This window comes from Nelumbo lutea, chromosome 5 (assembly GCF_056320005.1).
Source record: "Nelumbo lutea isolate HS-2025 chromosome 5, American lotus-T2T, whole genome shotgun sequence".
NCBI classification, from domain to species: domain Eukaryota; kingdom Viridiplantae; phylum Streptophyta; class Magnoliopsida; order Proteales; family Nelumbonaceae; genus Nelumbo; species Nelumbo lutea.
In genome coordinates this window covers 4952943-4979713 of record NC_142688.1, presented here as the reverse complement: position 1 = coordinate 4979713, position 26771 = coordinate 4952943, and the positions used below count along the sequence as shown (strand labels likewise).

The following is a 26771-nucleotide window of genomic DNA, read 5'->3' as shown; positions in this document are numbered from 1 at the left end:
TGCACTTTTCTCCTGTTCTTTCATTTATTAGTGATCCTCATTCGTTATTTACAAATGTGCAGTATAAACTGTGAGGCCAAAGCCCAAAGGGACATTATCCCAATTCCCAAGTGCACCAAGATGAAGCAGTGCAGGATTCCACGCGGTTCGACCACAACACAGTAAATGTTCTAATGTAAACAGAATTTTGTCACAGTTCCTCGTTTTGGTGCATACACCATTCAGCTTGACTTTGACCTCAAAAAAAAGGAGGAAAAAGAGAAAACAGCTTGACTTAATTAAAAAAGCAAAGACCTGGAACTGGAAGCAAGAGAAGATGAACGTATATAAATTAGAGAAGAGGTAAAAGGGATGTAAGAGCAGAGGACTGAATGCGGATAGAATAAACAGCTGCATCAGCCCACCTTTTTGTGTTTCTGTCGGTGAAGCAGGAAGATTTCGTCTTCTCTCACTCTCTTACCAACTTTTTTCCGACATACATAAACACCGACTACTCTTCTTCATGGACTCTCAGAAAAGGTGAATTTTAGCTTTAGTTTTGTCTTTCTTCTTTGCGCTTAAATAATTTCTTCCGACTTCCGATCAAACCGTGCAATTAGATATATATAATTGAAAAGAATGGGCTTTTCTTGGGTCGTATTCTTTTCTGTGATCCTCCTCTTCTCTTGCAGCAGCTCTGCCGATGTCGTGACGGTCGATGTTCACGCTGCCAAGGATGTCCTCCGTTCCGGCCACCGTTATCTAGATGTCAGGTTGGCCAATTTTACACCGGCCTCCGTTCTTGGGTCGTATGCTTGATTTTGATTTTTATTTTTCATTATGAGTTTTCTCTGTATTCGGATCTTTCTGCTTTTTTTTTTTTCTTTTTTCTCCAATTCTTAGAGCTCCATTGGTTGTATGCACAGGACAACAGAAGAGTTCAACAAGGGCCATGTCGAAGTGGAGAATGTTTTGAACATTCCTTACATGTTATTCACCCCTGAAGGTGCTTTGTTCTCATGGTTCATACTTGTAATTTCTCTTTCTTGCTCCCCTTTACTTTCACTTTCTCTGAAACTGGTTTTCTTTTTCTTGTTCTTGATGAATAATTTCAGGTAGGGTGAAAAACCCTCATTTTCTAGAGCAAGTTCAAGCGGCTTGCAGCAAGGATGATTATCTCGTTGTGGTAATAATCGACCATTCTGATCATACTTTCTTGGGTTGTTGACAAGGAAAGAAAATTGATGTGAGAATTAATTCTATATGAAAACATATGAAAAAAAATCTTGGCAATATAAATTATAATATCCTACCAATTTATAAGTAGTACTTCTCTTGTCTTAATCTATTATTAAAGAAAAAATTTAATAGATCTGAGGGTATCATTTGATCAAAATTGTGAAGGGCTGTCAAAGTGGGGTGAGGTCACTGCATGCGTCCACTGAACTTCTCAAGGCTGTAAGTTTGCGTCTCTGTGATTATTGTATCCTTTCTTACCAAATGGGTTCTTCGTTTGTATTCTGTTGATTTGTGGGGGAGGGAGTTCTATTCTGATTTGCCTGTTTGGGGAATGACAGGATTTCAAGCATGTGAGCAACATGGGAGGTGGATATGCAGACTGGGCTGAGAAAGGGTTTGCCGTGAAAAAACCGGCAGCCGAGACTGAGCTGTGATATGACTTGAGGAAGGTGGCGATGCTTTCGTTTGCCAGTTTGATATTTATAGTCTTGTCATCTTCTGTATCGGGTTGCTGCTGGTGCAAGTTTGTGTGTAACATCCAAACATCGAATTAGCAGAAACAGATCCAATAAAAAGGAAGGTTTCTCTCCAGGTTGTGGAAATGGGATTAGGACTCTCTTTGATTTCTATTCCTCTACAAAGTACAAACAAAGAAGAGAATAATAATGTATCTGATTCTGGCAAATTCTCTCTAATTAAATTACAGCTTGTAATTGCTAATTAGAAAGTGATACTGGAGTTGGGTATTTGGAGAGGATTTTAGATGATTGCAAGAGATTTTGGGTTGTGGGATTATGGTGGATTTGGAGAGAAACTGAAGAATGCATATAATTCCATGCAATTGCCTATTACCTCAAACGAGTCTCATGATCTGCTAAGTTTGGGCCCTAAAGCTACAGCCTACAGAGTAAAATTGCCAATCGGTTCATTAATCAATGCCATCTTAAAGCGGAAATTCTTTGCAAAATTTACTGGTTTCTCTAGCCCCGTTTGCGTCGGAACAAGTATCTTAGTTCTGTTGGACCTATTTTGGCTAATGTTTTAATGAATTTCGGCAGGGTTTGGGAGCACTTATTTGAATCGTAAGTGCTTGTTGAATAAGTGATCATCCCAATAAGTGCTCATGAATGATTCTTGAAAAATCACTTATTTTAGGTAGGGATATTTTTAAGATGATGTGGTGGGTCAAGATAGGTCAGAAAGGAAATAAACATTTAAAAATGAGTTCGGATGGATGGGCTCCTAGGCCTCACAGGTGCCCTACAGCCCATCCCCTTCATGTATCCCCAATAGATTCCCTTCACTTATTTGGGATTTTCAAATAATAATCAAGTGATTATTTATTTTTCAAATCCAAATAATCAATCATTGGTGTCTTCAGTAAGTGCTTATTTTTAAGTACTTTCAAACTTAGCCTTAAACAAATAAGAAACAATTTACTTGTAGTATATGTAGCACGCTTAATCCTATTTGTATTCCATGACTGTGGGCTGCATTTGGTTGCAATGCAAATAAATATGCACTGATGCAAAACTATAATAATATAAGTGATTTGAATGTAAATCTTGGCCTATTTTTTGTTTCAAATTTTAGCTTATTTTATTTGATTACAGTAAAAATAAAGTAAATTAAGACATGCAACAAAATAAAATAAAACGCAAAATAAAATTAAATAAGAATTTGTATTTTTTTCATTTGCACTCCCATGCATTTATATTAATGCAAATAAAATGGCATTGCAATCTGTAACTAAATACAAAGGTTCAGATTGGTTGCGGTGCAACTTTCATTATTTGCATTAGCACAAACGCATGGAAGTACAAATAACTTACGTGTAAATTTTGGTTTATTTTTTTCTCATATTTCCCTTTGTGTTGTTTGTGAGAAATATAATAAGAGGTGAGATAATGTTGTCCTCATCGTATAGAGGGGTAGTTGATGCAAATTTTGCAGTGGTCTTGATACAAAATTTGATCTGTCAATGATTGTAAATGAGAACAAAAAACATAAATTTTGTATCAGATAAGAGTGCACATCATCATTACAAATTATAAAAAAAAGCAGATGCAAAACTTGCATCAGGTTCAAATTTGTGTTGCAAACAAAGAGATAAGCCTACAGAGAAATAACAGTAAAAAGTAGGGTGGGTCATGAGGGATCACTTCCTCCCAGATTTCAAGCGCTCCATTGGTATTTATATATCATACAAAGAGCTTAAGCTTTTATGGACGGAACTTGCAAGAAGTTTTCAACTCAGCCGCGGGTTTGTCCCCTTCTGCAAATCCACTGTCTACCCATTCTGAATAGCCTCCTCCCATGTTTTTGACATGCTTGAATCCCTTCAATGGAACAAGCCAAGTTGGTTCGGTTCCATTACAAATTAATTGGACAAATTTTCTCATACAAATCCTTGTTGATGAAGAGAACTATAATAATTATAAATATATATGACCCAAACACTAGACAACGAGGGAAAATAAAAAGGAATCAGAAAACTTCTTGTTCAAGATATTAATGTTTAAACTTTGAAAAGGAAATCATTTGACAATTTCTGCCTTGGAGAACAATTGGACAAATAAATAAGCTTTTAAGTATTACTGTACCAAGCGATAGATTAGAATCCAAGTCAGCTCCAGCTATACCCATAACCCATATGTAATACCTATTTTTTGCAACTGCTTTACTTAAATTGGCACCTACTCGTAGTTGTGTTGCATAACCCATATGTAATACCTCTTTTTTTCTTTACATACTCGTAGTTGTGTTCTGAGTTGTGAACTCTTAAATCAGGTGTTTACGGGTTGGTTCAGTTTAGTTACAGGTTGATTGGTCAATCGAACTGATCTAGTCAAATTGGGGAATTGGTTATCTGAAATCGACCGATTATTAATGAAAATCAACTAAATCGGATTGTTTTGGTTTTGGTTGGTCGACTTAAATGATTTAAACTTATAAATTAAGTTTAAAAATTAAAAAAATTATATCAATATTCTTAAAACTTAAACTAAGAAGATTAAGTTTACAATATAAAATAATTTAGGTTAAGAAAAAATTTCTGATTTTTCTATATTAAAAAATTTAATTTAAAATATAAAATATATATATGATTGGGCTGATTTTAGTTGGTTTACAAAAAGTTAAACCCAAACCAACATAGCTTAATTGAATTGAAAAAATTATAAATCAAAATTAACCAAAAATACTAGAAGACCGACCAACATAATCGCATTAATTAGTGTCATCCCCTACTCTCAAGTGGGATAATGCTAAGGCCTAAGGTGATACCACTGAAATATTCGAGCATTTTGATGTAAAGATAGGATGAATGAAGTGGAAATACAACTTACAGCGTTAAGAAGTTCAACACAAGCACGGAGCGATCTGCCTCCACTATTGCAACCCTTCACAAATAAATTTCAATCCACAGCATTAGATTCTCTTTTTTCAGTGTATATGTACTATGTAGTGGGGCCCCTGGGAAGAGGGTTATTTTGAAGGGCCATAGTCAAATATTTTTGTTCTCAAGATCCAATGGATACCCCATAGACATGCAGCATGCCCGTCGGATTTGGATCTTCTTTAATACCGACGTGTGGGTCCCCCCGTTGAACTGATACCCCTCTACACTTTTTTCATCTAAAGAAGGCAAAGAAAAATTAATTACCACCACTATTTGATCATCTTTACTACAAACTGCAGTGACCTGCTCGATGAACTCGGGGTTTACTACCTTACCTGCAGATCACAAACAACAAAACTATATGAAATAAAGAAAGAAAAAAAAAAAAAACTATAAAAAAAGAAGAGAGGGCTGACCAGATTTTGGGCCAAATTCTTGATGGGCCAGAGACCTAATAATGTGGACATCTAATCTAGACTAAACAGTCCTGATTCTTCTGGCAATGAACTGGGTACACCCAAGATAGTTCTAGGTGGGCCCGTATATAATTATGGGCTTCCGATCCAAACCTACCTTGCGGTGTGATAAACATGAATGGAACGTTCAACGCATTCTCGATGTGGCTTTTGTTGAATTCTTCACTCGTCCTATAACATATTACAGAAAAACACAGCAAAAAAAAAAGAGGATTCATAGACAATCAAAACAAGCTTATTAAAGAAGAAGAGTCTATATTATGTATTTATGTCAAGAGGGGAAAAGGCATGTAATTATGGGTGTTAATGGGCCGGTTTTGGGTTGGATTCCTCCAAATAAAAATCAATTTAGATAGATTAGACGGACTAACAAGATATATTGAATTTGGATAGACTGGATGGACCAATAAGACATAATGGGCTGGACCTGGCCTGTCCATAATAAATTTATGGTTTAACATCCAATCCATTGATAAAAGATAAGAATATAGGTGTCAATGGACCAGGTTTGAGTTGGAACCAATCTAAATTGACAAGAAATTGAACAGATTGGACAATTCAAACATTGAATTGGATGAATTTAAAATGGCCTAAAATATTCATTGGACTAAATTGGAACAAGTCCATTTGTAATGGACTCACGTTGGACTGGATTGGATTGAATCAAATCCAGTCCAATTGATACCCATGTAATTAGAGAAAAGAAAAAGCAATCTCATCATCAAGATAGGTCGTACCTTACATCCAGATAACGATAGCCTGAGCTTAAAAGATCTTTAGCAGCATGGACATTGACAGTCACTACAACGTTCTCAGAGCTGCTGCAACGCACAGACGACGTAGAAAAAAGCTATAAGTTGGGGATACTATTGGATTATAATGAGAAAATAACGAGCAGAGAAGAAAATTTTCCTCACCTTTTAGGGGAAGCCATGGATGGATTTTGAAAAGCTTCTGTGTGTTCTGTCTCACTCGCCTTGGTTTCGCCCTGTCGCCTTAAAAGCTTCTTCTACTTAATTAGCTTCTACACGCCAATGACATAATTTATATATACAAGTGGCTGATTGGCTTCTAAATTGAAATACAGAACAAAGTCAACGATTCCTTAGTCTTGACTGGCTCGACCCCTCTTCTCTTTAATCTTTATAGGTTAAGTCAATGGCCAAGGCTTAAGCTTAAACTTGATCTGACACTAAGCTCCGCTGTCATGTGTTCTTGGTTTCAGAGTCAAATGCTATTGGGCTGTGGACCCAATAGTAAAGAAATGTTTGAGGGTCCCAATGAAATTAATGAAAGAACAAATGATGTCCAAATACATAATTGTGCCAACTTGTTGAACCATAGCTATTGTCCCTATACTGATGGGGACTTTGTTTTAATTATTCCTTGAGATAATTGCAATAATGAACTATTTTGATCCATGATGGAGTTTCATCTGTGTGATGTATTTGTAATTTTGTATCTAAAACATTATCTTGATCTTTGATCATTAAAAAGAATCTTTGAATAGCCAGCCAATGGATATGGTTAATTAACAGAATATCCTTTAGTATATCCGAGTCATTTTAATATTTTTATTATGAATAACCATATTTAGTCTATTCAGCATGTCGTGGAATGTCATGCATGTAATTGGACCATGGGGTGCATGATCTCATACCTCCCAGCCTGCACAATCAATTTTCTAATTGATAATTGTTTTTCTTGTTGTGGAAGTTGTTAGTTGCAATATTTAAAAAATTGGATTAGACCAGCCGGTCAGATCGGTTGAATTGTGACCCGGGCCCCTGGCCGGCTTGGTCATGCCCCATGCCCCCAAAACCACCTACTGGCAAATCCAACCGAAAAACTAGTGACTCAATCTTGGTTTTTATTTATTTTTTAAATGTAAATGCAAACCTCCGAAGACCCTTTGTGCTTGGTTATTCAACTGGGATGATCTTTTTTTTAGTAACCTTTCGAGATTTATGTATTTTCAAGCCTTATCCGACAATTTTTGACAAATCCCTTTTTTTGGCCTTGGCCTCAAATCTTAATTTTTAATATTAAAAGCTCAAATTATATTTTTGACGATGGTTGAACCTCTAACCCATGAATCTCTCTATTTCTTGGGCTGATGCCAGATCCGGTTATCTGAATATTGGTTTTTTGTTTTAAGGAAAAAAAAGAACTTCATAGATGGTTCTAGATTAACTTGATTTGGGCCTAACTGGCATATGCATTGATCCATTACTTTTAAACGAAATTTGCAAGTACCACGACTGAGTATAAATGAATAGAAATTAATAAACAAAGAAATGAACAAATTTTAATTTGAACTCCAAATGTTGACTTCTGACTTTCCTGAATGAATTATTGGTATAGGCTTCCAGCTTGAAGCTTTGAAAAAAAAAAGAACAGTGACAACACCTTTACATTGGACCTTGACCCTGTCAAACAGAGAGAGAGAGAGAAGAGTTAAACAGGGGTGCCAGGAATTTATAGAACTGAATTCCTCGTTAGTATAAGAGAGACTGTAGAAAACAAGGGTTGACAGGGTAATGTTACATTTAGAAGGGTCATTGTAGAAGTCGGGAGCGATGCACGGAGCGTTGCCTGCTAGCGTTCCTTAGGTTAAAACTTCTTCGCTGCTAAAGAATCTTACGTAAGGAAAAGCTTGAAAATAAAATACAACCAAGGCTACAAGAATGTCAAATACGATTAATTAAGATTATAATTAAGAGAGTCGTCAGAAGCAAGTTAACCAATACGTCTTAAGTTGGGTTGATTAATTCTAAAATCATCGATACCAAATGCAATAATATTATTAATGACAGCTACCAAGCGAAAAAGATAATAATGATTATTGTAACTATGGAATGCATTTTTCTTCAAGATCTTGAAGAAGAAGAAGAAAGAAAGCAAATTAATCAATACGTCCCGAGTTCCAAGAATTTACACCCATTTGGTGGAGCTACAAACTAATTGGGGAGAGAATGTTTTTTTCGAGACTTGAGTCTTCGCCAGTGACCATATTACCTTATGTGGCATTTCCGCAAAAGATAATATATATTTGCCATGAGGCCCATGAATTGGAGCCTACGTATACGGATTGTACATTCTTTAAAATATTCTCACACAACTCTGTTTACTTTGAATATTTCTTCAAAACAGGATTCTCAGCTCCCGGTTTTGGATTTTTTATTATATGATGTCTTGAATTAAGGCTGGGAAAATTTGTGATGCGATAGTTTAATATTGGAGCTTCAAAATGTATTAATTCAATATTTGTCATTAATCAGCCGTTAAATAATATTTAAAAAATATAAATATTTTTTATATATTATTTAATTTTCTTTATCAATCATTCAAATACTGATAAAAAAATAAATAAGACATTTTCCTTGGCTGTTCAATTTCTTAGGATTTAGGAACATAGGTAATAAGACATCATACCTACCTAAAATACTGAACCAGTCAACTTTTCCCCGTTCGTCAGTTATGCGTGTGTAGCATGTCACGTTATCGAGTTGGCAACCGTCTAACTGAATTCTATGCACTCCATCGATATCGGTTCTTGTTTGTTGGGCGATGACAACCAAGTATATAATGTATTATGGACAAAGACGCTATCACCAGATTGCCTTCCTGCCTGGAATGTGGAAAACCCCATCATCATTTGTTTGAGGACTCCTGCAGTGAGGTAGTGTTGTTCATAAATCTTATAGCTCTAGCTTTGACCTTCAGTGTTCAGCACACAACGAATTCATTCATGTTCAGTTCAGGGGGTACTCGATGTCGGGATCTATGTGGGAAAAGTCTTTGGGATAAGTGCCATTGAAAGTTGAAACTCTCAAGTTTTAAGTTTTAACGGTACGCCCCTTAATTTCGACAACCACAGATATCCGGCTTCCGTTCTCACTTCTCAGTTCTCACTTACGTAAATGATAATAATAATAAGAATGGAGATTATGTGGATTCAGGAGTACTCATGATTTTCCGTTTTCACTTTTTTCTTCATGAAAAAGGATTAATGCTAGAAGCCGGAAGCGAGAAGCAGGAAGTTTTGCCGGAGACATCTGGGGCGCCGCAACTGTTTTCATCGCTTCGAGTCGACTCGTATGAGAGGAGGAAATCGATGTCACGACGACGGAAATGCTTCCCTCTCCCCATGAACATCTCAGCTTGGGTCCAGTCTCAAGCTGCTCTGACCGACTTTCCACTTCCCAAAGCTTCTCTGGCCAAGAAGGTATACTTCCCTACTCATATTGTACCTGTACCTGGCTAGCTTTATCTGCCATCGATCGATCGCCTACTGAAACTGGGTAAGCAGTAAGCTCATCCCATTTTGGAGGTGAAGACTTAAGCTCTGAAGTTGTAAATTTGTAACAGAGGAAAATACAAAGAGCTAGCTAGGTTTGACTTTGATATTTGCGGGCTCGAGGTTTAGTTTGCTAATACGTGAGTAGGTGATTCGACCATATATATAAAGGTGGGAGCCGAGTTCGTGGGGACATTTATCTTGATATTTGCGGCCGCAGGAGGACCCGTCATGAACCAAAAGTATAATGGAGCAGAGACGCTGATTGGAAATGCAGCTTGCTCGGGGCTAGCCGTGATGATCGTGGTGCTGTCGATTGGACACATCTCAGGGGCTCACCTTAACCCGGCTGTGACTCTAGCATTTGCTACGTTTCGTCACTTCCCTTGGCTCCACGTCCCGCCTTACCTCATCGCACAGATATTAGCCTCCATCTGCGCCTCCTTCACTCTCAAGGCCGCCTTCCACCCTTTCATCTCCGCCGCGGTCACCGCCCCTTCTATAGCCCAAACACATGCCTTTTTTCTTGAGTTCATTATTACCTTTACTCTCATGTTCGTCATAACTTCTGTAGCTACCGACACTCGAGCGGTAATTAATCCATTAAATAATTCCTTACAGTCTTTGAATCCAAAACCCATTAATTAATTAATTAATGCATCAACTCTCTCTGGCGCCATCTCAGGTGGGAGAATTGGCAGGAATTGCAATAGGAGGAGCAGTGTTGCTTAACATTCTAGTTGCCGGGTTAGTACTTGTACGCTTAACATTCTATTTGCCGGCTTACTACTTACTATTATTAATGCTGCATACATGAAAATAAATTTTTCCTAATTAATCTCCACACAAATCTGAAAAAATAACATGAGTTTCTTGAAGACTTTTACCCTCTCAAATTCCAAAAAATCAATGTCCCTAACAGTATTCCACATATTATACATATATGTGTCATCTTATGTTATTGGCTTATTGCTAATAAGGATTAATTACTATTACTATGAGTTTTTTAATTGTTTTCTGTAAAGAAAAGTTTTCAGTGTTCAGTTACATTTTTTTCTTTTGAGGAATTGCAATTGCGTGGTCTTTGTGATGATAAAACATAAAAGCAGTTTTCCTGCTTCTTAAGCAATCTCTTTCTCACATTGAAATTAATTTTATATACGGTATTCTATTAAATTAGTAAAAAAACAAAGAGAATGCTTATTAAAGAAATGGGAGCAAGGCATTTGGGATAAGAAACTTTTCTAGCCCGTATATATTTTTTATACGATTGTGTGAATTCCCTGCCCAAATACGAAAGAAGATGCAGAAACAAACAAAGAAAAAAGGAATTCGAAAAGGAAGTAGTGTTTGTAGTATTATATACACTTGCTGAGAATACGTCCTCTTTGAATGGGAAAGGATATTAGGCTGGATGCATATGATATGACTACGATGGCATGTTAATCCAGCTTATTATGTATATATATAATTCTATGCTAATCAAGATGCATGAAAATATAAATATTTAACAGGCCATCAACTGGTGCTTCAATGAATCCGGTTCGGTCGCTTGGCCCGGCCATTGCAGCCCAAAACTACCGGTCAATTTGGATTTATTTTGTGGCCCCGGTACTGGGGGCCCTCGTAGGAGCAGGTGTGTACGGCGCTATTAAGCTCAGCGAGGACGAAGCCGACCCTAATCGCCTGACTATAAGTCTCCCGCACTAGGAGTCTAGGACCAAGAAGTGGGTGGCCACTGGCCCACTGGTAGGACAACAAGGTTAACTGGAAAGGCCGAAAGAATATATTCTTTGTTATTTATTGTAAGAATGCAGTTACGAGGATAAGGTTAAAGTTAATTAGCTCTAGGAGTTCTGTTTAATGCTTTCTCTTTTCCTTTTTGATCATTTTCTTTTCGTAGAGACTAGAGAGGCAGGAAGACAAACAGTGTAATAGTAACATATATAGCGTGTTTGTAACACTTCGACATGTTTGGGTATATGATAGTGATTAAGTGCTGCAAAGGTACATACAAAAAAAAAAGAAAAAACCTATAAAATTATGTTTGGCAAAAAAACCCAAAAAGCTAGAATATGCTTTAATTAAGTTTACAACGCAACTTTTCAATGAAACTAGTTTTAATCATTGTTTTAAAATGCTCTCACCCAGGTTAGGAAAAAAAGAGGTGGCCTCAAAAGTCATTGACCCTATCAGCAAGGCTTAGGTATTTAGTTGTTTGAGGCTTATGCCTTTGGGCCTTTGGCCTCAAAATATATTCAAAGAGTGGGCTTCAACTATTTGGTATGTTAATGCTGAATATGGAGGCTTATATAAGGTAAACAAGGTAAAACAAAAAATTTAAGAAAAAAAAAAGAATGCCTTATTTTATATGTATAGACATATTAAATAAATAAATAAATAAGCATACAAGTAACAAATAAATGTATAAAACATAGCATGTTTTATTTTTACCCACTTGCCCATTTACTCTATACTTGATAATTATTTATTTCTTCTAAAGTTTATGCATAGCACTACTGGTCACTCTTCACTAATGCATACAAGTGTAAGTGTAAGAAACCAAACAAGAATGCCTAGCTCTTAAAATGCTGTTGGTCCATATCCTTGAATTAAAGAGTTTGACTTTTATGGTTTTGTTCTTCTAGTGTTTGGATTTAAGAAAAAAAAAACTACTTTGGTAAAATCCTAAGTATTCAAAGTATCTATACAATAACACTGTGTTGAGCATATTGTATATGTGTTTGGTTTCGCTTATGTTTTTTATTCAATGTGTGTACTTTATTTATTTGCAAAAACGAGAAAGGTAATAATTACAATCATTTATGACAATTAGGCACCACTAGGCTCCACATAGGCGTAATGGATGATTGACCATTTGTGAAAGCTTTAAAAAATAACTTCCTCAAATGGTAGGTGTGCACAAAAAATGAAGTCCACTTTTGTCATTCTTGATGTGTATGGAAGGGCAAGAGAGAGAAATTGTTGAAGTGGCGCCTATGTGGCAGTGTTTATTGAATAAACGCCTACGGAACCAAACACCTTGTTAATAAACATTTGTACTTGATTTGGCCTCAAAACCGAGAAAAGTGGTCGATAAGTCATTTATTAACAACTAGGCACCACATCAGCGGAATAATGAATAATTGCTTAATCATTGGGAGAAGCATTAAAATGAAATTTCTCCCAAGGATTGGTGCACACATAAATCAAAAATAAGTTTTATCAATGCTAATGCGTATGAATCAACATGATGGGATAAATGCTGATTTGGCGATGAAATGGCACCATTTATCAAAACGCCTTTCAATAAATTCTCACAAAACCAAACATACGTTGTATCTTACCTTTATAGGGTATTGATACCTCCTTCTAAGGTAATTTAAAAAACTCTTTTTAATGATTAAATAATACAAAGCTAACCTTGCTATGAAAATTTGAAAAAAAAAAAAGAGATGTGCATGGTTCAAAAGTGTCTATATTCAATACACCCATTTCAACTTTATTGAGGTGTATTTGATACTTTCAACCATAAACCCATGTATATAATATGTCAAACAAGCTATATAAAATCTTAATTTTATATTTCTATGCTTTTTATTTTTATAGATTATATTTTTTTTTAGGCTTATGCCTTACCATTATGGATTATATTTTTTTTTCAAAGTAGCTCAATCAATACATCTCAATCAAAAAGCCGAAGGCCTCCAAAACAGGTTCCAGGATTGTTAAAAACTCAGGTGATTGACCTTCCTATTCGGAACTCGGATTTGCTACCCATACCCAACACACAAGACTGTACTACAAATATTCGTGAGGTGTGGCTGTAGTGTCTTGTAGGTAATATATGAACCAATTTTATTCATGTCACGTGGTGAACTGATATCAAACTAAGTAAGAGAATAAATGGGGTTGCCCAGTTTAAAGGATTTCAACTGTGAATCAACAAGCATTCTCAACCCAATCCGCCCCAAAAAATTAGATTGGGGAAATTTGGATTAACCATGTAAAATGTGATCACTCCCGTGAAAAATGCCAGCCAGATGCTGTCTGGAGTTTGTCTCCATGTTCATTTTTTTAGACAAAATGGGCGAAGACAATAGGGGCAGCCCTTCCCAAGTGTGACAGGGGGTGCCTCACAACGTCCCACATTACATCCCTGCCATCGGGAGATGTTTCCAATATATGGTGGGAATGTATTGTGCGACATTGTAGGGTGTAGATGTGAATTCGGCATTATAGGTAAGGGTGATCATTTCAGCCTGGCTTGGCCTGGCTCGGTTCAGAAATTCTGGGATTGGGTCTGGGTTTTGTATTCAGGCTTGGTCCGGGCCTGGGCTTATATCAGGCTTGTAAATTTTAGGGCCGAGATTAGATTTAATATTTTAAGCCCGACCTATATATATTTAAACTTACACATTTTGTGTATAATATATACATATATATATATATATATTTATATTATATTATATTTTTTATATAAAAATATTATAGATATGTACTGTTTTATATATATGAAAAACATCAGCCCAGAATCAAGCCCAACACAGCCCGATCCCGTATAAACCTGATCTAGGACTTATATTTCAGACCCGAAACCTCAGGCCAGACTGGGCCCAGGCCTAAGTTATAAGCTTTATCATAAGTGGAAAGCCCGGCCATGATCTCCCCTAATTATAAGCCCAGTGCTACAGTCGCATAGAATCTGTATTCGGCTCAGTGTTTCTCTGACTACCTTTTTTGACTCCTGATTGCCTTCCGTGCCTCATTTGCCAGCCTAGCTTTTAACTTTCATGCGGTGGAATGACATGATTCAGCCATCAGAATCCAATTCTACGACTGTATTGTATAGTAAAAAAGGTATACCTATATTTTTACAAAAGAAGAAAAAAGTAATGTTTTAAAAATAGACCCAGCACTAAGACCATTTTAGCCAATTATTCAGTTTAAATAGATGGTTTGTTTCAAATTAAAAAAAAAAATAAAATAAAATAAAAAATCATTGTTCAGGTCGAACAGGTCAAGCATGCCGGGTCAATGAATCACTAACCAAATCAACAGTTTTTTGCTGCCGGGTCAATGAATCACTAACCAAATCAACAGTTTTTTGCCATATAATGAGATTAAGGTTGAAATAGAGCCAGTAGCCTGGACGGTTCTCGGGTCCAAATCCATCACAGTTCAAAAACACCTTCAAAAAAGGTAAAATGTAAAAAACCTTCCTAGTGATGTTTCATTTTAACAAAAACCTCTCTTTAATTTAGAAAATTCTTGTAGTTATCACCTTTCCATTATTATCCAGAAAAAGCGTTTGTCTTATGCGTTGATTTTTCCCAAAATACCTATTTTACCCTCATGTTTATCGATTCTCAATTCAAATGAAGATTTATTAAAATACACTCAAAAGAGCATTTAATTTTTAACTAAAAAAATTCCCTCGATCATATTAAAAACAGTAACGGTAACGTAATTTCATTTTCAATTATGTTGAAAGATGTTAATTAGCAAGGGCAATCTTGTAATATTCAAGTTTATGTTATTAAAACAATAATATTTTTTGGTAATAGTCTCAGACAATAATGGCCCGCAGGATTTTTCAAAACGACAGGAGAAATTTTTATTAAAATGAAAAATTAGGGAGGTTTTTAGATCTAATCCGATCAGGTGTTTAGCCCAGGAGTTCGGCTCTTTAGGAACAGAGTTGGATCTGGCAACTGGCATGGCCAACACCCAAGAAGATGCCGTTCGATTCCTGAGTCCTGACCACGTGGGTAATATAGAGGAGTTAGCTTAGCTGCACCAAATGGCTGTGTTGTGTAGCCAATTATCAGCTGTGGGCTAATGTATTTATGACTGCTGTGGGACGTTATTATTGATTCCACAGCATGCTAAACAGCTAACCCTATCCAATTTGTGATTTGTGAAGAAGGAAAAAAAAAAAAAAAAGGGAAAACAGCTCCTATTCCCATCCCGTTTTGAACAGTAGTTAATCCGATTCTAATCTCGTTACCTAATCCCTAAATTACTTGATCATCATCCTTGATAAAATCACGGATTCCCACCAAATACCCAGACATTACCAGCCATTCCAAACAAGCACAACGGTCTTTTAGTACTTTCGCCATCATAATCATCATTCATCAACCAACAACAACATTCTGAATTTCTGATGATAGAGTTTCAGTCAACCATAATAAGTAATGACAAAGCAAATAAAAGCTTCCAATCTATCTCTTTCTTCACTCCACCCTTCTCTTCTCCCTCGGTCCTCTCTCATACATGGCCAGCACAGATGATGAACCCAACAAACCTTCAGCTATCTACGATTCCTCGCCTTCTGAACCTCTCCTGTCAAAACCCTACCCTTCACCTTCTATAGAGGAAAACCAGAATGACTTGATCGAGTCTGAGCAGAATAACTACCCTCAGATCACCTTCAACTATGGACCTAGACACTTCCAAGATCTTCCCTTTATGTTCCTCTTCATTCTCTTCGTTCTCTCCACCTTCGCTTTCGGCATTTTCTCCGTTGCTCACCGGAACCCTAACTCTTCCAACGTCTCGTCCTTCGTCTACGACTCCAATACCAGCTCTTGTGTCAAGGAATCCTTAACTTCTCCCCACCCAGAATTTTATCAAATTTTGACTTTCCCATCTTTCTCCAATTATGCTTCGTCTTCCCATCTTTGGAGGGATTTGACGTGGACCCTGGTAATTACTTTTGTCCTCAGTGTGCCTTTTGTTCTGGGACTCCTTTGGTTACTCAGGCATTATGCCAAGCAGATTGTCTATGCTTCTCTTCCCTTCTTTGTTGTAATTCCCATCTTCTTCAATGTCTTCTGGTTTGTAGCTTGTACGGTTAGCTCTAGTTGTAGCGGTGCTTTCCCGCTGGCCTATCGGATACTGGTGCTTGTATTGATTTTCCTAATTATCGCTGTCATTGTATGGATAATTGTGGCCAATTGGCACCGAATTGGGCTGACAGTGGATATCATTGAGGTTGCATCCGATGCGCTCGCGAGGAACCTCGGGTTGTTTGGGGTCCTACCATGTCTAACTCTGGGACTTTTGGCTTATTTCGTGCCAATCGTTGTTTTCCTGGTTTTTGCGCTGCATAATGGGAAGATTGAGCCGCATGTAAGTAAAGGATCAACGGAAGGGTATTCTTGTGTTTGGAAGCAAGATAGTTGGGTACCCGCCTACTATACCTTAGCAATTGTTACGATGTTGTGGTCCGCGGCGGTTATGGTGGAAGCCCAAGTTTATGTGATTAGCGGGACTATTGCTCAGTGGTACTTCTCAAAGGATGATTCTACTCGCAAACGGAGTATAAGGAGCTCTCTGAGGTAAATTCTTGCTCTCTTGCCACCATAATTTAAAACCTGTTCATGGCAATCGTATGATAAGAACTCTGAACTTGTATACTCTATGTATTTGAAAAACCTAGTAGCCCATTCGTGAGACATCTCTTGATTACTTGAGAAGATTCTTGCATGCGTTTTGAAGCTTACCTGAGTTCTAGATGATCGTCTACATAGTTAAAAGAATTTTAAGATTGATGGCATCTGGATGTATTATGAACTTGCTTAATACCTCCTTTTTTTTTATTCTTTTAATCTATTATAGTTCTCCTTTCAGTTCATCAGTTGTTCACCTTTACAATGGAAAGCCTTAGCTCTTCTTAAGGCCTAAAGTAATTGTGAAGATCCAAGGAGAAATAGAGAATGAAAGGGATTTGGGGAATGAGCTATTTAAGAAATTAATTAGGAAGGGTGTCTGAGTTGCCCAACTGCCTTAAAACAAGTTGTTAGGGGCACTCCTATGGAGGAATGCCTGGGTTCAAAGTTCAAACTCAGGGTGGGCACCCTAGTGAATCAATAGTTTCATTGGGTAAGAGTAAGACTGGTGTTAACAGTTTTTTTGCTTTGACTTTTCTTATGTAGCTAAGCTCAGAGCTGTTAGAGTAAGAGATTGTGCTCAGAAAGGGAAAGGGATCTGAGCCATCCTTGGTAAAGATCTGGATTTAAAAGATTTTGCTGCTTTTATGTAGGTCAATTGTGATATGTATTTCTTGTTGGAGCATAGTTGAACGATTTGGAATGGTATTTTTGGCTATGAAATGGCAGAGGTAGCGATTTAAGCCTGATGGGAACATCTTTTTTTTTTTATGGGAACATCTTATCTAATAGGAAGATGAGCAAATTTGAAACAGCATATTCTATGGATTATGTTGTCAGTAATGGTCCTTGCATTCAAGCATTAGCACCACTTAATCAGACCAATATTTTAAAACGCAGAGGCCCGATACAAGGCATTCCACTACCTGGAGGCATGAGGAGTAGTAAATTCAAGAGGGGTAAGCCTCCCGAGCAGAACTGCACAAGGATGCCTAAGCCTCCTCAAGAGGAGGAGGAGTTCTTTTCTTTTCTCATTTCCTTCCTTTCTTTTTTCCTTTCTGCTTGAGACAGCGTGTGCGCTCTTTTAATTCCCCTCCAGCTGATGTTATTCATCTATTGTGGGAGGTTATATCCAGAATTCCAGATATGATCAGTGGCATAGGTATAGTAGTTTGTAATTCCTTTTTTTTTCTAATGGATAAAAAATGATTTAATGGTTTCCGTAGCCAGCATATTTTCTTTTCCCTGTGCTACTAGGGGTTTCCTTACATAATGTTGCATTATGTGAAGGATGGTTGCTCTGACTCTGATACTATGGCTGAAGTTGCTCTGATACCATGTTACCAGCCATAGAAGAGATCTTGAAGAGAAATGGAGAAGAAAAGACACAGGTTTAGGGTGCCAAAGTCAACTCAACTGGAAGCTCCCCAATCTATTATTGTTTACAGGCAGTCATAATGAGAGGTAAAATGACATACTCCTACACCTAAAGAACAGAAAATAAAAACATATTTCAACAGAGGCTAACATCTAGAAGTTGGTCAGATAATTTTCTCATTCAAATAAGTTGGGAAAATAAATGACACAAAGTAGTATCCTGTCCAAATGACATTCACATGGAAGCAACTAGCAGGCTACACTCTGAGTTAGGTCACTAGCTGGTGAACAAATATGCATTGGGGTATTGAAGTGGATTTTGTAGTGTGGGTTTTATTGCTGAAGAAATATTTGTATTATAAACTGAGGTATGGAAAGGAGCCAAAGATTTCATGTTATGGAGTTTACGACTGACAAGGGGCATTTTATAATGCCAACCTGATAATTTGAAATAAGCCTTTTTATCAGTATAGCTATTATTGGTTCAACTTGATTTTTTGAACATAACTTTTTTTTTTTGAAAAAGGTAAAGTATTAATTAAAGAAAAAGGTATAGAAGGTGTGGACAAAGTGGTTTGATGAGAATTAGCATTAGCTCCAAGTTGTGGACTTTTTTTTTTTTTTAAAAGGCATAGTATATTGAAATAAAACCTGATCAAAGTCCTTTGTACAACGAGAAACTGTACAAGACTGCCCACTATGGACCCCCAAAAAAATCTACCCTCAAAAAGGAAGAAGAAAAAGTATAATTTTTTTTTATCAATAAGAAAAAGTATAATTTCTAAATACATTGTGAACAGACAACCAACTCTTTAAGAACCCAAGTTGTGGACATTTTTAATGATTGTAATATAGTTACTCTACCACCAATCTGGCATAGGATCACAGATTGGGATGGCAATTTTCCCCATTTCCCCGATCCTTGCGGGGACCCACCATGATGGGGTGGGGATGGGAAAATTTTCATCCCTGTTGGCGGGGACGAGGAGAGCACTCCCCACCCCAATCCCTGCCCCATGGGGACCCCCCTATATATATATATGTGCATGTACGTCTATGTATATATGTATGTATGCATGTTAATATTTTTAATAATATGGTTGAATATATTTGAATATTTTTTAATAGGGTTGTAAATTTTAACTATTTTATTTTTAATTATTTAAATAAAATAAAAAACAAAAACAAAATGATTGACATTGTGCAATTCCAAACACCAATAAGTGCTTCATGGTTGACTTTGGAATACTCCCCATCGTGGGGACGGGGATGGGGAGTGGCTCCCCCGTCCCTGCCCTGCCTCGTTGCCATTCCTAATCACAGAGTATTCCAAAGTTCCATGCAATCAGCATGGGTGTCTAAGCCAGGCACTATTGTGCAATTATTTACTTGTTTGAAGATTGCTTGGCTTCAGTACAGTTAAACTCATGGAGCTAAGATGTTTTAGTGTATGTTTAGTTTTATAGATAGGTGTCATAGTCTACAAGCTTTTTTGGTGGCTGTCAACACAAATTTCTTGTCTAAAAAATCCAAAGACAGAGGAAATGATGACAAATACCTTTTTTTATCAGTAGAAAGTAATTTTATTAATGCAACTTAATGATTACAAGCAGATTGGTGTAAAATCCACCCCAAAAGAACAAGAGTTTATAGATTTGCCCAAAACAACTGTTGTCTTAAGGCCCCTTGTTTGGCTAGAATGTCTACCATTCCATTTGTTGTTCTTCTCAATCATTTAAAGGAAACATTTAGCACCTTATTAAGTCCCAATCTCTCTAAATTTGTGCCAGAAAACCCAAGGGATTTGCGTATTGCCTCTTGTCCAAGAGAGGACCACCTGAGAGTCCCCTTCCACTTCTAGATTGTGGAAACCATACTGTTTAGCAAATTTTAAGCCTTGCAATAAGCTAACCATTTCTGTTGTTAGTGCATCACCTGCTCCAGTGGTCCTGAGTACAAAGCCACCACTCTTCCTTCATGACAAATATCAATTTTTGATATTTAATAGAATGGAATACAGATCTCTGAGATTTAATTTCTTTTTAATGAAAAAACCTTTGATTCTTTTCTTTGGAGATTTGCACCTTAGAGATCTCTGTAGAGGAATACCAAGGATTTTTTGAGTTGGTGAAGAACTTTGAGGCTTCTAGTGATAAAGAATTCTTCAGGTCTTTTGTAGATGAAGGTCTCTGGAGCTCTCTTCTTGTTCTCTCAAAAATCTCTTTGGGTTGGAAAAAGGTCTTTTCCTTGTGAATGAGATCCTTTTTATAGAAGTGTGTTGAGAGAGTCTTAGATGGTCTTAACCTTTCTAGCGAAAGCTTATCTGTTGGAGTTTCAGCTAATCACCTTCAACTTACAGGGACCATGTGATTTGGAGACAAGATTTTCTCCTTATCTTTGAGAGTTAACGTTAGAGTAACCATCTTGAATAGGATTTGCTCAACTGGATCTTTTTATCTAAATTTCTTTCTAGATAACTCAGGAAGTTTAGGGACTCTTTTAGTGGATCCCACTTGAGTCCATCGAGTCAAAACCTTGTTTTGTAGAATTGGGCTTGGCCAAGGCCCACTTTTGGATTTGAGTTACTTTTAAGTCTGGGATCCCACCTTAAATTTTAAGATCTAGCCAATTTATGATGTTCACATGTGGCACAAAATTTTTTGTCTATAGTAGCATTGTTGTCATCATTTTTAAACTATGAGAATAAGGTTGGGTCACTATTTGCCTTATCTCTTTGTCCACAGAGGTGCCCAATCTTTGACGATAGAATGCTAGGTAGTACCTTCTATGGGTTTCATATATTGAAATGTGGGATTTAATGCGATTGTACTTGGATAGTTCATAACAAAGGAAAGATTGAGGAGGATGTCACCCATAGAATTAGAGCAAGATGGGCAAGATGGAAGGGTGCATCTGGAGTTTTATGTGATAGGAAAATACCACTTAGATTTAAAGGAAACTTCTATAAACAATTGTAACGCTAGCTATGCTGTATGGGGCAGTATTGGGCAGTCAAGAAAGATGTCCAAAAAATGAATGTGGCAGAAATGCATATGCTAAGATAAGTGGAAAAGCTAGAAAGGATACAACCAGGAATGAAGTCATTCAAAGGAACCTAGGAGTAGCTTGAATAGGTGATAAAGTGGGAGAAGTTAAAATTAAGATGTTTTATTCATGTGCACAGAAAAACATCAACAGTACCAGTAAGAAGATGTGAATTGTTGCAAGTTGAAGGGGCTAGAAGAGCTAGGGGTCGAGGTAGACCAAAAAAGAACATGGGTAGAAGTAGTAAAAAATAATTTAATTGTCAATAATTTAACAATGGATATAGCATTAAATAGAATGGAATCGCAAAACAGGATTCATGTAGCTGACCACATAAACTTGGGATAAGGCTTAGATGATAATGATGGTGATGATTATACCTAGATACCTGTACAAGCTTAGCATACTGGTGTCAGACACGATACTTACCAGATGCTGTGTGGACACTTTTATATGTATTCTATGGCATCAACACTACTAAAATATGTAAAATGATATGTTTTAACTTTGACAAATTATACTAAAAATAAATTTGTATTTGTTAGAATTTTAATTAAGTTTGGCAAGATATATCTTGAGAAGTGACATCTAGATTCAGAAAACTAGATATAAAAGCATGCTACAAGTATATTACTATATTACTCGTACCTTTATCTCTGTCCAGGGTTTTAGGAAATGTCGTAAATTCTGTTATTTATTGCAAGTGTTTATGCACATGAACGCTCATATGACATAACCTTAGGATGTCCAATTCATATGCTAGAACCATAGGTTTGGTAGCAAGGCCAATGCTTTAGAAACGTATGCACACTATGATGTCTCAGACACAGTGTAAACTTTTGTACCATATCCAAGGGAGAATCTAATAATATTCTTGTTGGGGCCACTGAGTAAATGTTTCAAGAAAGCTCGAAGGTATGCTTGCCAACATTATTCACTTAATTTATCTTTATTGATGTGCATTCGAATATAAAGGGCTATGTCTAAGTTGAATTGTACTATTAAAACTGATATCCTTTTTTATTGCCAATATTAAAATGATGGATATTCAATCTAGAAGTTATGGCTAGATGGGTTTCTTAGAATTTTTCTTACATGTTTTCAAAAAAAAAAAAAACTAATTTTCTTTTGTGGTTCCAAATGGATTACCATAAAGTCTCATTAAGTCTTGTGAATCCAAATTTTCCATTTTCAGTCAAATTCTATTAGAATGCTAAGTTGTGACTAGGTGATTCACTTGCCTAAGCATTAGACATAGGCCTAAATGCATTAGGTTGGTGCCTCATGACAATACCTTTCCCAATAGATTATTTGAAGCATGACAATTGTTGCTTATGTTCAGCCGACTAATTTCCAATAAGCATTCTGATTGAACTTGAGAACTAAGCAAAAACATGAACTAGACCTCTTTTTCTTAAAAGCCACATATAGGCATAAGAAGTTTGCAACTAATATGAGGCATATGCTTGCCACCTAACTGAATCACATCTCACAAATGTTGAGAACTGAATTAAACTTTAAGCACTGAACAGATACTTGTCATTGCTAAACAAATACTAGTTATTGCACTGGTAAAGGGTGATTTATTGCAAGTTGAATGCACTAAATGAAGAAGGTGAAGGCTCCATACTCAACCTAGATGTTGAAACCTACATACATTCTTTTCCATCATTTAAAAAATTAAAAGAAAAATGATCACGTTCTTCCATTCCGATTGGAGACTCTGTTGTCTGTTAAAGAATGAAATGATTGAGGACATGGGGGACTTGATAGCTCATTCTTCAAGACACAGGGAAAATGAATAGAATAGAATAAAAAAGATCCTAAATCCATGGAAGGGAAGTCATCCTTGTAACCATAAGTACACAGGCAGGATGGAGCTGATAATGAGTTGCAATATAACTTATTCAGCATACCTTACTACTACAGGGACCTAAGAACCTCTAACAGTGGAACCTAAGAACCTCTAATAGGCATTGCAGAAAACATCTACAGAGTTTATAGTCAAGTGGAGTAAATATTAGCAAGAAAGCCAAAAGCATTATTTATTTCGGAAAAGTACGAACAGGCCTAATGCAGACTTCTGATTCCCACTGCAAAGCTATAAACATTCAGAAGGTCCAAAAACCACACTCTATGTACCCATACCCGCCCGTGAATTGGCATCAATTCCGAGCTGGCACCTACCCCAAATGTACTTTGAGCCTACAAATTCTGACCCTGGGGTTATCGGTCATTCTCCCTATTTATTTCTCATTTTTAATCAGTAGGTGCTTATATGCAATGATGATTTTGAAATCTGTTTGTTTTTTTCCATAGAAATATGGATTTGTGTTATCAAGGCAATATGTTTCTCTTGCTCACACTTCATATGTCATTTGAATGTTTGCCGGTTCATCAATGCTATCTCTTTTTCCTTGGATGAAGTTCTATTGGAGGTGGTTAGGTGGCATTACCAGCCTAGCTGGAGGGATCCAATTCTATAGTTCTTCGTTCTTTTTTGTTTTTTTGATAAATTATAGTTCTTCACTCTTTCAATCTTTTTTAATAAAATTTCATGCTATACATCAAAACTAAAAAGTTGTGTTGGAAGGGTACAACATAAAATGATTGTTTTGGCTGAATTGAACTATAACAAACTTGATCTGTTCACCCTTACTGTTTGTGTTGCAAAACATCACAGAAATGCTTTTGGTCCCTCCTTCGGAACAGTATGTTTCTCAGGCTTAATAATTGCAGCAGTTCGTGTTGTGAGAGCTTCTGTGGATAGCGCAAGACGAGAAGATGCTCCTACAGGGATAATGAACCTTATGCTCCGTTGCTGTGTTAATGCATTACTGTCAGCAGTTGACTTCGTCAACAAGTTTACCATCAATTTTGTTGCAATTACTGGAGAAGGTTATTGTTCTGGTGCAAAGATGACATATGAGCTTCTCAAACGCAATCTTCTTTCTCCTGTTTTTGTTGAAACCGTCTCTACTCGCATCCTGGGAGGGATCATTTTTGTTCTCTCAGCAGTGTACGCAATTGTGGTGAGTAGTACCTCTATGGTCAATCTTTACTCTGAGTTTTACTGGAATAATTTCCTCTGAGCTTTGTTATGATCCTAAATCATCCGATCAACTGTCCAAATATGGAACCTTTGATTTCCCTGGCATCCCTGAATTCTGGATTCTTCCAACTTTTTAATCTGTTTAAACAGGTTTGTGCCATTCTAAAGGCAGCCAGCAATCTTGGCGTAGATTCATACTTAGTGGCAGTTCTCGCATGGGTGCTGCTCATAGTGGTGCTGGGCTTCTTTGTGCATGTGCTGGAAAATGTGATTGACACCGTGTACGTGTGTTATGCCATAGATAGAGACAGGGGAGAGGTTTTTAAACAGGATGTCCATGAGGTGTATGTCCACCTACCCATCAGTAGAGACAGTAGGCCTTCCTTGGCCACCAGAACCCCATTTGTATGAATACGTGTTGAATTATTCTGTTGTTTCACTCTGTCTGGCCACTTGGCCAATTGTGTGTATACCTTCATTTTATACGTTGTACAATGTTTGAGGTTGGTTTGTTAATTTGTTACTGATGCAATAAAAAGGTTGATCCATTAATTTAGCCTCGTTTCCATCAAGTTGATAGATACTGCTCTGGTTCACCGTAGTATCACAATGTGAAAAAATGCAGCCTGACCCATTGCTTTGTGAGCGGTTAAACCCTAAAGAACAGAGCACCGACGCAAGGTCAGGGGCAGGTCTTGTTTCTACTCCTCCAAACCACCACCTACTTACCTGTGGCTGGTTTCTCAAATATTGCAATTACACCGTGCAGTGATTCAATTAGAGCGTGTAATGCCAATAGAAGATGGGTTGTGCATTACATTTTCACACGACAATAATCCGTGTGCTACTTTCATTACTATAAATTAGAATTTAGAAACATTGTAGGGATATTCCATACCCATGGAATGCACACTTCAAAAAATGCAAACAGGAACCTTACCTTTTATGGGCCCATATAATGGGCTTTTAAGGCCCACCATGCTTCAGTCTTGTTGAGCAGAGAGATTGGGTTGGGCCCCTTTATATTTGCATTTTGCTAAGCTAAAAGTATCCCAACTCCCAAGGTGTACCAAAAAAGCATAGATCATAGAAGTAGAATCACTAGAGAGAAAAAAAAAAGAATATTATTCTTGAACAAGAGACCAGCTGCCCAGGTTCGGTTGTTGTTTAATTGTTTATCTTTTATATGTATGTTTGTATGTATATAATAACATTTACAACAAGAAACTAATAAATTACAGTCCAGAATCATGACTCGTGACTAAGAAAAATATGAAAAACAATATAGGGACAAATTGCAAAAGGGATACAATAGATGGTGACCACATGCATCACACTTGCCGCCTACCGATTATTTATTCCTCCACCATTTCGGAAAAAGCAATTAAGGACCCTTAATCGTCTCGGGAAAGGCAATTTCCGAGAAGTATTAAGGACCCTTAATCGTCTGGGAAATGCAATTTCAAAGATGTGTCGGTATTCGGAAACTCGGAATACACTTGCAAATAGTTTGGCTCTTTATAGTTGAATTTGAAACAAACATATGCGCATGTGTGAGAGGGAGTCTAGTGATGTATAAATACATATCTCTTACTAATTTGTATTAATCGGTCCAAAATCATTTTAGATGGTATTCGGCATCGATGCTGATTTTTCAGAAATTAGTGTTATGTTGGATTTATATCAGAAATTGAAGAATCAATGATTTTTTCCTAGTTTGATTAGATTATACTGATTAGTGTTATGTTGGATTTATATCCAAAATCGTCTTGATAGCGCGAGATGCATTGTCAGGGTTCTTTGGGTCTCGAGTGCCCAAAAGGCGGGAGATGCGCCTACCTGCTTACAAATGCTGACAGACGTGGCGGTGTACGCTTATTTCAAATTTCAAAAAAGCGTGCCGCTGGGAGATGTGACAGCGGGTCTTTTTGATTTTGAAAAGATGCGTCGCTGCAGTTTGAAAGGCGAGGAGACGTGCGCTGGCCGTTCTGTCAGTTTCAAAAAATATGTGCGCCATCATCTCGTCAGTTTCAGAAATACGTGCACTAGCATTTTGTCAGTTTCAGAAAGACGTGCGGTTAGCACGAATGCGAGCCATCGGATTGGCTCTGATCTGCACTGTTGGTTCTTGGTTACTGTGGGTATAAATAGTAGGGGACCCCAGTCGCTGTCACTTCTGCGTTTTGCTTCTTGAGCTCGCATCCAGGTTTTTCAATTCGCGTTCAAGGTTTTTTGCTTCTTCCGATTTCCGAAGTCTTGTTCAAACCTTTTTCCAGGTGAGTACTTTCCTAGAATCCATCTTTTCTCTTCTATGTCTAGCTTGGATAGCTCAGATGGTTCTTCAAGTGGGTCAGATGCAGGTTCTACGAACCGAGCTGCATCCCCCGATGCCCTTAGCGAACCTGAGGTAGAACTTGAGGAAGAGTTTGAGCCCGTAGGCTGAGCCGCTTCGAGCAATCTGGCGTCTACCTCTTGCCAAGGTCGGATGTTAGACAGGTTTGGTCCT

The 26771-nt window shown here is 37.2% G+C and overlaps 4 protein-coding genes and 1 long non-coding RNA gene across 11 annotated transcripts; 4 read left to right on the top strand and 1 right to left on the bottom strand.

Moving 5' to 3' along the window:
- Window positions 1–56: 56 nt before the first annotated feature.
- On the top strand, window positions 57–1903 carry LOC148849969 (thiosulfate sulfurtransferase 18-like). 3 transcript variants are annotated; one of them, XM_088946612.1, is made up of 6 exons: window positions 57–519; window positions 672–752; window positions 906–985; window positions 1095–1165; window positions 1384–1437; window positions 1557–1903. In XM_088946612.1, the coding sequence occupies exons 1-6, from the start codon at window positions 503–505 to the stop codon at window positions 1650–1652; spliced, it is 399 nt and encodes a 132-aa protein (XP_088802738.1). In that variant the 5' UTR covers window positions 57–502; the 3' UTR covers window positions 1653–1903. The 3 variants fall into 3 exon arrangements, with proteins under 3 accessions (XP_088802738.1, XP_088802739.1, XP_088802737.1); XM_088946613.1 differs by having other exon boundaries at window positions 97–519; window positions 675–752; XM_088946611.1 differs by lacking the exon at window positions 57–519 and having other exon boundaries at window positions 568–752.
- Window positions 1904–3176: 1273 nt separating this feature from the next.
- On the bottom strand, window positions 3177–6125 carry LOC148849968 (protein HIGH ARSENIC CONTENT 1, mitochondrial-like). Of its 2 annotated transcripts, none has more exons than XM_088946888.1 (6): window positions 6012–6125; window positions 5832–5915; window positions 5192–5265; window positions 4883–4953; window positions 4566–4619; window positions 3177–3557 (listed from the first exon to the last, which is right to left on the bottom strand). In XM_088946888.1, exons 1-6 carry the CDS (start codon window positions 6026–6028, stop codon window positions 3441–3443), a joined length of 417 nt encoding a protein of 138 aa, XP_088803014.1. In that variant the 5' UTR covers window positions 6029–6125; the 3' UTR covers window positions 3177–3440. The 2 variants fall into 2 exon arrangements, with proteins under 2 accessions (XP_088803014.1, XP_088803015.1); XM_088946889.1 differs by having other exon boundaries at window positions 5832–5912; window positions 6012–6117.
- Window positions 6126–8642: 2517 nt separating this feature from the next.
- LOC148849967 (putative aquaporin NIP5-1) lies at window positions 8643–11426 on the top strand. Of its 4 annotated transcripts, none has more exons than XM_088947052.1 (5): window positions 8643–8776; window positions 9102–9322; window positions 9566–9985; window positions 10080–10141; window positions 10909–11426. In XM_088947052.1, exons 2-5 carry the CDS (start codon window positions 9107–9109, stop codon window positions 11102–11104), a joined length of 894 nt encoding a protein of 297 aa, XP_088803178.1. In that variant the 5' UTR covers window positions 8643–8776; window positions 9102–9106; the 3' UTR covers window positions 11105–11426. The 4 variants fall into 4 exon arrangements, with proteins under 4 accessions (XP_088803178.1, XP_088803177.1, XP_088803180.1 ...); XM_088947051.1 differs by having other exon boundaries at window positions 8705–8946; XM_088947054.1 differs by lacking the exon at window positions 8643–8776 and having other exon boundaries at window positions 9103–9322; window positions 9615–9985; window positions 10909–11417.
- Window positions 11427–15285: 3859 nt separating this feature from the next.
- LOC148849965 (Plasma-membrane choline transporter family protein) lies at window positions 15286–24821 on the top strand. The gene is made up of 3 exons (XM_088946252.1): window positions 15286–16740; window positions 23897–24245; window positions 24416–24821. Exons 1-3 carry the CDS (start codon window positions 15674–15676, stop codon window positions 24674–24676), a joined length of 1677 nt encoding a protein of 558 aa, XP_088802378.1. The 5' UTR covers window positions 15286–15673; the 3' UTR covers window positions 24677–24821.
- LOC148849966 (uncharacterized) lies at window positions 17445–18255 on the top strand. Its single transcript, XR_016099527.1, has 4 exons — window positions 17445–17522; window positions 17692–17750; window positions 17863–17953; window positions 18082–18255. It is a non-coding gene; the product is annotated as an uncharacterized LOC148849966 (long non-coding RNA).
- Window positions 24822–26771: the final 1950 nt, after the last annotated feature.